Source organism: Phaseolus vulgaris, chromosome 7 (genome assembly GCF_051622355.1).
Source record: "Phaseolus vulgaris cultivar YP4 chromosome 7, ASM5162235v1, whole genome shotgun sequence".
Lineage (NCBI taxonomy): Eukaryota > Viridiplantae > Streptophyta > Magnoliopsida > Fabales > Fabaceae > Phaseolus > Phaseolus vulgaris.
Window position 1 is genome coordinate 8,617,481 of NC_143504.1, and position 10,002 is coordinate 8,627,482.

The 10,002-nt window shown below is 31.5% G+C and overlaps 1 protein-coding gene across 4 annotated transcripts; it reads left to right on the plus strand.

Moving 5' to 3' along the window:
* The first annotated feature begins 1,750 nt into the window (after positions 1 to 1,750).
* On the plus strand, positions 1,751 to 9,723 carry ASHH1 (SET domain group 26). Of its 4 annotated transcripts, none has more exons than XM_068634597.2 (11): positions 1,751 to 2,009; positions 2,892 to 2,918; positions 3,063 to 3,127; positions 4,329 to 4,485; positions 4,849 to 4,935; positions 5,105 to 5,189; positions 5,272 to 5,365; positions 5,503 to 5,701; positions 6,764 to 6,798; positions 7,915 to 8,365; positions 9,320 to 9,723. In XM_068634597.2, exons 2-11 carry the CDS (start codon positions 2,916 to 2,918, stop codon positions 9,587 to 9,589), a joined length of 1,446 nt encoding a protein of 481 aa, XP_068490698.1. In that variant the 5' UTR covers positions 1,751 to 2,009; positions 2,892 to 2,915; the 3' UTR covers positions 9,590 to 9,723. The 4 variants fall into 4 exon arrangements, 2 of the variants coding, with proteins under 2 accessions (XP_068490698.1, XP_068490699.1); XR_016523281.1 differs by having other exon boundaries at positions 1,774 to 2,009; positions 5,628 to 5,701; XR_016523280.1 differs by having other exon boundaries at positions 1,774 to 2,009; positions 5,636 to 5,701.
* The last annotated feature ends 279 nt before the right edge of the window (positions 9,724 to 10,002 follow it).

The following is a 10,002-nucleotide window of genomic DNA, read 5'->3' on the forward strand; positions in this document are numbered from 1 at the left end:
AGTAGTAACTATAAAATTCAACTCAAAACCATTCATGTTAAATGCTAAACTCGATTATTTTTTATCCTAACTTAGGTGGGTATTTTTTTTACTATGAAAGTCATGGACATATACTGTTAGGTTAAAAGGGTGTTTCTTCGTACACTTCTTCATCATTCTTCCTACACCCCACTATTTTTTGAAATAACAATATTATTCTTTGCATTTTATTTCAAAACTCAGTTTTCATGACAGTATGTGGGCTTAGGTGAAATCGTGGAGGTTGTTGTAACAAAATTTGAACTCAAGAGAGGTACAATGAAGTTGTTGGTGTTAAGAAGGTTTTGTTGGTAGTTTTAGGTAAAAAAAGAAAATGTGTTTTAATGTTTTAAGTTGGATATGGTGGTGTGGGTGTTTTCAAAAAATTGAGTTTTAAGAATCAATTCCAAAATTGGTATTCTAGAAAATGAATTATAGAATTGAAATCATGTAAGCAAGTAAGTGAAAAAATACATCATGGAATTAGTTGCTATGGAAAGGAAAGTTATTGTCTCTGGAATAGGGTTTCTGAAAACGAAAATATCCATTTCAAAATGAGTATTCCAAATTTAAAATTGTTTTTTCAGAATAAACAATCTGAAAGAGATAAAAACCTTTCAAAATTACTTTAGTCATTTCAAGTTTTTTACGGGATGCACGAAGAAGAATGATGAGGTGCAAGAAAAAACACCTAGGTTAAAAATAGTAATCCAATAAAATGCTTTTTTTTTATTGCCAAACAAAATGAAATTAAACGCAGCAGAAAGGATATCATAAAAATAAGTTTTAATGGTAAGACTTGTAATTTTTTTTCCCCTAGCTTTTAAAGGGAGCATATGTTGTTAATATATTAAATAATCTCTAAAAAAAGTCAAAATCATCATATTTAATTATTTAACAAAAATTAAAATTATATTGATAAAAAACATAAGAATTGTAATAATCCGATTATAAATATCATCTTTATAGGTTACATTAATCGATACAATTTTAAAATGATTTATTTTAATAAAAACATATATATTTTTTTTAATTATAATATGTTATGTCAACGTATCAATATCTTTTATATATAGCACTACTTTAGTACACAAATTAAAAAAATTAACCATTTCTGGAAAAACAAAAATACTAAAAACATGCTTTCAATTATAATGTGTTATGTACTCTGACTTTAGTACACGAATTAAAAAAAAATTAATGATTTCTGAAAAAACAAAAATACTAAAAGCATGCTACAAAGCAAGACTTAGCGTGAAATTGAGAAACAAAATTGAAAGTAGTATCTGAAAGTACAACTTCTAATCTGATTTTTTTATCACAACAAAAGTCGTACAGTAAAGCACAAATTCTTCATGTTAAAATCATATCTCCATGCACGATTTATCATTTTTGTAATTTTGAAAAAAAATTACATATTTTAACAAAAATTAAGAAAAATTATGCCATTTATGTATATTTTCTTGTTACAACACTCTCTATGCCAATATTTCGTTCGTATGATTATATTAAATACAAAAATGATATATAAGAAATTTTGTATTAGATAATTAATATATATTTTAAGAGATTAACAATTTTTTTCCAATAGCCTAAATAAATAGTTTCACCAAAACAATCTCCAGTCAAATTATTATGTAACTTTCTATAAGTTTTTATTATTATACCATTCTGCACTGATTATAAAATCATTTTTTATTTTAAAAGAAAATAAAGAAGTAAATTGGTAAGAGTCTTTTAATGTTGAAGTTATAAAAAAATTTGGTTCCTTTTATTAGTTGAGTTTCTGTTTCTTTTCCGATCCTGCCGGTCCAACGCCACTGTCATCTGCGGCGGCGTCATTATAACTGTACTTCGCTGGCACTGCTCACCGGAAACCCGGGACGTATTCGGAAAAATTCCCCGCCAGTGCCGAGGCAGATCTTCTATTTACACCGGAAACCGATAAGCGCATTCAAAATTCGGTGATCATTGCGTTTTTTTTAGCACAGGTTTCACTCTCGCAGGCTATTTATGGCTTCTGCAATGACGGTTGAGTTCAATATTTGATCATGTTAAATTTTTATTTTCGGAGGGGAATGTAGCCCTACCATTGTTATGCTGTCTCAATTTGTCCTCCCTAGGTTTTAGGGTTTCAGTAAAATCTATTTGAATTATATATTGTTACTAACAGTTCAAGCTTATCCTTAGTAGCAGCTCCGGACTTGTGAAATTGTGACTCAATAAATTGAGTATATGACTCTTAGGTTAGGTCACATTCAACTACCTCATGTCCCTATACATTAAGAATTGTGATGGGGATAGCACCCAATTGAAATGAAAAATGAAGTAAAGCAAAAGGAAGGGTCAAAAACTGGATGCAAATTTCCATATTATGCCTAGAGAAAATTTGTTATGACATTGTGTTTTTTTTTTCAGTAGATTCACACTCTTGCACTTGCAATTTAGTTATCGTGAAACTGTAGGTTTAAACTAGTTTATAAGGAAAATATCTACTGGAATTGCTTGAATGGGTAAAAGAGCTGTTTCTAACCTGTGTCTTTAATGATGAAAAGTAGCGATCTGTGCTTGTTGAAGGAAAATTCCTACAAATTAGATTATTTTTTTACAAATTCCTTGAAAATATAGAAAAAAATGAACTTGGTCCTCCCATTAATAAATGGAGCACAAAAAGCTGTGGTATTTTATTTTCCTACATTGCATTTCGAATGATCATGTTGCTTATTATGTTACTTGTGTTACTAGAAGTTTGGTTTAATTTGCTAGTTGATTGCAGCGTGTATAAAGCTAACAGAGTCGAGTCCTGAACTTCTTAATTTATGTGGCTTGCTATCTCTATTCTCTATATTTATGTATCTTTTCTAATTTTACAGGTTACCAATACAACCATTGCGTAGATGGTAATTTTTTGTTCTTTATTTTAGTTTTTACCTCACTTCCTTCCTCTATGTCTATGCTTTTATGTTATTATTTTATTCAAAAACGATATTGTTCATGTTAATGCGTGTTTTCAGTCAATTGACAAGCACATTGTTACTTTGAAGGATCCTTTTACTGAAGAGTTGCCTCAGTACATACATATAAATCAAAATGAGTTTTTCATGCGAAGGTTAGTAGTTCCTTATACAGTATTTACTTTATGGTGTTTTCTTCCATCTATCCCTCCTCTTTGTTGACAACTCCAATTCTTTGTGATCATACATAATATATTTTGATGGAAACTGCTGCTTATTATGAAATTGAATTCAATCCCCATGTATTGTTGAAATTGAATAGTCATACCCCGTGTATTCTTGAACTTGATTGACTACTGATTGCTTAAATGGTGTTTCACTGTAATTCTATTAACACAAAACATGCATCCTGATTGGGTCTTCTTTAAATATATGAAGTTGTCATACAAAAAACTTTTGAGCGATTTAGCAATGCTAAATTTTGTGCTGGAAATAAGTTAAACTCTGGTATAATTTCATTCATTTGAACTTGCTATTATGCTTATTGGTGTTTCTGTTGTTGTCCTTATTCATCGGTTATTTGACATTCTTGGAGTTTTGCTAGAGTTTGTTTGGATAATTTTTTTCATAAATACTTGTATGAGAAGAAATTAAGAACAAATTAATTAAATAAGTTTCTCTAAAAGTTAAAACTAGCTTATGCCAAACTAATTTGTATAAGTTTCCTTATATTAGTTTCTCCAAAAGCTAATTTTTTTAACTTATGTGTAAGTTAATGTTAGCTTTTGAAGATGTCAAGTGTTTCATTTTTCCGTTTTTTCTCTCCTATAAGTGGTTATAAAGAAGTTTGTCTAAATAGACACTTAGTCTCAATATCAAGTATCATCTCTCTGGCCGTCTCCTGATCACTAGATTTAGTGTGATGAAGCTGCCCATTTCCTTTGAGCCACTACCCGTGGACAACAGGAGAGTGAGCATAATGGAGGGTTTACTGGACAAACAAGAGTTAGTAGTAAGATTAAGCTGCCATCCAACGAGTAGTGGACATCCTTCCGAGTATCTTAATGTGTAGAAAACTTAGTAAGGACAGTAATCCTAAAGATGTAAACCTAGCAAGGAAAGAGTTGGTGCCATTATAATTGGATTACACCTTTAAAAAAAAACAAAATAGTGGTTTATTAACTCATTACATTCCTTACCCTCATCTAAACTTAACATAGGTTATAATGCCCATCGTACCCCTTACTATCAATCCAATATTAAATGCAAAATCTAATGAATAATTTGTATCAGAGAGCTGGATTTAGCTTCAAAAGTTATATTGAGTTGTTTACCTTTCACTTCATTTCTTTCCAGGCAGAAGAAGCAGAAGGAGGAGGATATTGCTATATGTGAATGCAAATACGATGCTAATGACACTGACAGTGCATGCGGGGATAGCTGCTTGAATGTTTTAACCAGCACGGAATGCACCCCTGGTTATTGCCCTTGTGATATCTTATGCAAAAATCAGGTGAATTCATGTTTAGCTTCGTATACAAAGATATTATATATATTATGTAAATTCAGTTATCTATGCATCTGTCGACTACAAAAATATTATTAAAGATACAGTTTTTTGGTTTTACTATAACAATCCTGCAGTTAGTTAGGGTTGATCGTGTGAAGTTAATTCTTTTTTATCTTCCAACCTGTGTTTGAGGGAACTTGATATAGTTATTGCTTACTTATATTCTGTTTTTTTTTTTTTCATTTTATAAACTTATCAGTGGTGCTCAAGAATGCCCTTCTAGAACTTTTTTAACCTTTGAATTTATTTTGGATGAGGCCAATAGCAATTACTGAATTCTTTTTCCCTGTGTCATCATGGTTACAGAAATTCCAGAAGTGTGAATATGCTAAAACAAAGTTGTTTAAGACTGAAGGCCGTGGATGGGGTCTTTTGGCTGGTGAGGATCTCAAGGTAATCATATGATATAATGAATTGCTGCGAAATTAGCAAAAGGAAAAGAGAAACTTTCTTGCAAAACCTGATGAATTTCAATGCATTTTATGTTTTATGGGTATGGCTTATCATGTAGCCATTCCTTTAGTTCAACAGTGCCACACTTCAATTTATATATTTCATACAGGCAGGACAATTTGTCATCGAATACTGTGGAGAAGTAATATCATGGAAAGAAGCCAAACGTAGATCCCAGGCTTATGAAAATCAAGGTCAAATGCCAATTAATTCAATTTTTCTGTTTGTCTGGTATTTGATTGTGCATTTTTAAATTTTTTTTTTTGCGTTTTGCAGGCCTTAAAGATGCATTTATCATTTGCCTTAATGCATCTGAATCTATTGATGCAACCAGGAAAGGAAGCCTTGCTAGATTTATAAATCATTCCTGGTAATCACTACAAACAAAAATATGGAGATTAAGTATAACGAACCTGCTAGTATGCAATATAATAGCCTCTTTTTCTTGTTCTACTTTGTTTCCCTTGCCCAAGGTTTGATATCAAATGAATACTTTTAAGTTTGCAGTCAACCGAATTGTGAGACGAGAAAATGGAATGTGTTGGGGGAAATAAGAGTTGGAATATTTGCAAAACATGATGTTCCTATTGGAACTGAATTAGCTTATGATTATAATTTTGAATGGTTTGGAGGTGCAAAGGTTCGTTGCCTATGTGGTGCACTCAAATGTTCAGGGTTCCTTGGAGCAAAATCTCGTGGTTTTCAGGTAATCTTTACTTAGGTAGTTTTAACCCCACAAAAATTAAGTGCTTGGATGAATCCTTTTGTATGCTTTGCATGGCGTGATTGTTGTAGTCTTGTTGACCATGAGCTTTTTAAGTTCTGTTTCTGATAGTTTGAAAGGTGATGGTTAGATGTTTTTTATTCTTTTGATAGTGTAGATGATTGAATATTAAACCTAAATAATACTGAAAAATGTGTAGATATGGACACTTTATTAAAGAGGCCAGTTCTTCTGTTCAATTTGATTATCAGTTTTGATCCATTACTGAAAACGTGGTAGAATCTTGCCTTAGGTGGTTTGGGCATGTGTAGTGATGATCACTAGAGGCCTGAATTAGGAGATTAAATCACATGGAGGGTAGTCTTAGTGGTAGGGGCAGAGAGAAGCCGAAAAACTATAAGCAAAGTCTTTGGGAAGAATTTGAAGGTCTATAGTTTGTCAATTGAACACTATGGTAGCATTTGTTTCAAGGTACTATGTTTTATATCATGGAATCACAGTCTCATGAATATTATTCTCAAGAACATTTCCATGAAAATGTTTGGTCGACATTTAGTAATTTTATGATAAATAATTTTTTTAGTAAAAAATTGAATAAATGAAAGTGGGAGAAGAAACGTGGAAGAAACTTCTATAGATTATATTCCTATGAGAATATTTTCACCAAGGGAAACATGGACATCTTATATTCCTAAGAATCAATAATTCCTGAGAAAATTTGTTCAAAACTTGTACGAAACATGGGAATGTGGTATTCCCTAGTTCACTTTCCTTGGAATCCTTTTTAATACCTTGAAACAAACAACCTATGGCTTTGTTTGATTGATCCATGTAGCCAACCTGACTCACTGGTAAAAGGGCTTGGTTGCTGTTGTATCAGTTTTTATCTCGTGAGATGCATGTGCGGACAATCATTTCATTAGGGGAAGCATATTTTTTAATAATTTGAAATAACTAGCTTTATTCCTTCATTTTTCTTAACTTTTCCTTTTCTTTCATTATTATTATTCGTTTATTTTCTCTAATGTTGGGAAAATTGAGCAGGAGGATACTTATCTATGGGAAGATGACGATGATAGGTAATTTTTAATGTATCCTTTTGTTATGATACATTCCTCTATAAGTAACAGTTTTCATTTTCCCTGTTAGGAATCTGTACCACTGTACTAAGCAACATAAAATGATTTAGTATCGAACTACCTATCCCCTGAAACTAATGTCATTGTTTCAAAATTTTCCTTTGACTATGGGGAAACAAACTAGCATCATCAACCAGGTTACAATTGTACATGGAAATCTTGAAAATCCAGTCATTAAATTTTCATACATTTTATTTTTAGTACATATACAAACAAAGTTAAAAGTTATGGCATGATTTGTCATTTTATATATATGTCACTAAACATTATAATTATTTTAGGTTTAAATGTTTTTAGTGTTTGATATTATTGGTTATTTTGTGATTAGTCCCTCTATAATTTCTGTTGTGCTTTTCCCCCTTATATTTAACCTAAAATAAAATACTATGTTTTAGTCTCTCACCAGTGCGTTTGTTAGAAGAACAGGTGAGGGACTTCATATTTCTTTGCAAATACAAATAAAAAAGTTAAGTATATTAATTCCAAAAACAACATTTTTTAGAGATTAAAAATTCCAAAACAACATTTTTTACAGATTAAAAATATATTTAAATCATTGTTAATATTCAAAACCAAAGAAAATGTCTTTATTTTTTAATTGTTCACTTATTAACCTAATTTAGACGATTTTTTTTCACCTAATTGAAATAAAGTGTTCTCCTGGTATATTTATATTTAAAGACAATAAGTTATGCACCACCAATGTAAAAATGTAAAACAGCTCTACACTCTTTCAGTCACAAACTACAGTGTAAAGGGGCATAATCATTAAACTTTTATTTTATTGTATCAGAACAGGAAATGTGAGCATTTTAACATTTTGATAAACAAAATTTAATTAATTCTAAAATACCTGACTAGTAATTCTAAAATTCCTGATTAAGATTAAAAAAACTTTTTCCTGATATTTATTGTATTTATATACAACACATATTTACATTATAATTTTTAAACACACAAAATTTAAAATAATGTTAAATCTTTTTACAATGTTCCTTTGGTTCCTTTTTGTCATGGTGATTTGGTGAGTTTTCTTCTTGATGTTCTTGATTACAGGTACTCTGTTGAGAAAATTCCTGTATATGATTCTGCAGAGGATGAACCAGTGTCAAATGTTAACGGACGAACTGAATCCCCTTTGGATGTTATGCTTAAAGATGAGCAACTATCTGAGTCCACTGGTTTTAACGTTCAGTCCCTTGATTCAGTTCAGATGAAAGGTTTAGATGTCAAAAAGATTAAAACTGAAGTAACAGATGAGGATATGCACTTGTACAACCACGATACTGAACAGACGCTTTCACAAAAGAATGCAATGATATCACGAATCCGAAGTAATGCTGCAGGCAGAAACTATCACATTGGACCTAGGTCTATGTCTACCAAAAGATCAAGGGCATATAATGGCGGAAGGTTTAAAAATCTCGTAGAGAAGAAAATTGATGCAAAGTTTGCTGCTGGCCTCCTAGCATCCAAGGAAGCACAAGAGGAGATTTTGAATTGTGAGGTACGAATTTCTTTAGTTTTTGTTGTTGCTGATATCTGAACATTATAACCTTGGCTTTTAATTTTGTTATTAGGCTTAATCTTAGGTCGTCCTCTTACAAGGATACCTTTAGTAATGTAGTTAGCAGATTCGTAATTGGATCTGGAGGATCCTTTTTTTTAAATGACTAGTTCACAATCTAGAGCTATCATTTAGAGGAAAGTAAATGTATTTGAACTTGAGGTGTAAGCCTCAAAGAGTTTATCCAGGGGGTGGCTGTGCATGATTTTGTAACCTTGAAATTTGAAAAGTTGTTTAATTTGGTGGCAAACTCCAATCCTTTCACTCCTTTATATTGTGCAGTTGCAGACCACCCAAATCTTATTTGTTGCTTGTAACCTTGAAATTTGAAAAGTTGTTTAATTTGGTGGCAAACTCCAATCCTGTCACTCCTTTATATTGTGCAGTTGCAGACCACCCAAATCTTATTTGTTGCTGATTTTAATATAGTTCCCAGTAATCAACAATGTAAAGTGAGAAAGTAAAAGTGCATTTGTTTATTATTTGAAATTAGTTAAAAATTCTACTAAATGGTGAATGAGTTCTTACTTTTCACTCTGCACTCTTGTTTCAAAGAAGTCAAATCCTTTGGTTTCATATTGGGGAATTCCTTTTCCTCCGGTCCCTTCCTCTTCCAAATCTCTTCATCTTGCAGTTACTGCTTAATGCAGATCTCCTCTTACCGTCACTGCTTAATGCTAATGTAAGAAATTACAAGAAGATATCAATGTCAGCATCACGATGAAAATAATAAAATTGTTAGGCATAGTTTAGATGAGAATTGTAATTGGGGTTTGGTGCATCATAGTAAATGCTTTATTGTCATTTCATTATGCTACTTGTAGCATATGGTGCCGATTGGATTTCTTTGTCTAGTTTTGTGTACATCTCTTATTTAAAGGTATCTCCATGCAGAAAAGAAAGGATGATGCTACATCTACTCTTGATTCCTTATACGATGAAATACGGCCTGCTATTGAGGAACACGAGAGGGATAGCCAAGACAGTGTATCCACCACAGTTGCAGAGAAGTGGATACAGGTTTGCTGCCTAAAATTGAAGGCTGAGTTTGATCTTTACTCGTCAATTGTCAAAAATGTTGCTTGCACTGCGCAAAGAGCACCTGGGCAAGCAAAACCTACTGAAGTAGATAATGAAAACGAAATTAAGTTCTTGACAGGTTGAAATTCTCATTAAATTTTTTACCCAATGTCACTGAATATGTGGTCAAATTTGAGGGAACTTTCTATAATTCATTAAATTGAGAATCTAAAGACTTGATGAATAAATCTTTATAATATTTATTTATTATTTTGCCTTTTTTGTGCTTTATATATATATATATATATATATTTTTTTGTGGAAATGAAAATACGTGGAATAAAATATTGGTTGTATGCGAAAAAATGTATTATAAATGGTATGTTCTTTGGTAGCCTGTTAATATATATTTTCTCATCTCATATATGTCAAATCAACAATAACTTGTTTGAATTAATTATTTAGGCAGATATCAGTGTCTAATTGACTGGACGAAATAGAGCGAATTGTTAATGCATAGCTTAGGCGATATTCCTCTAAGTAGCTATCTACATTTA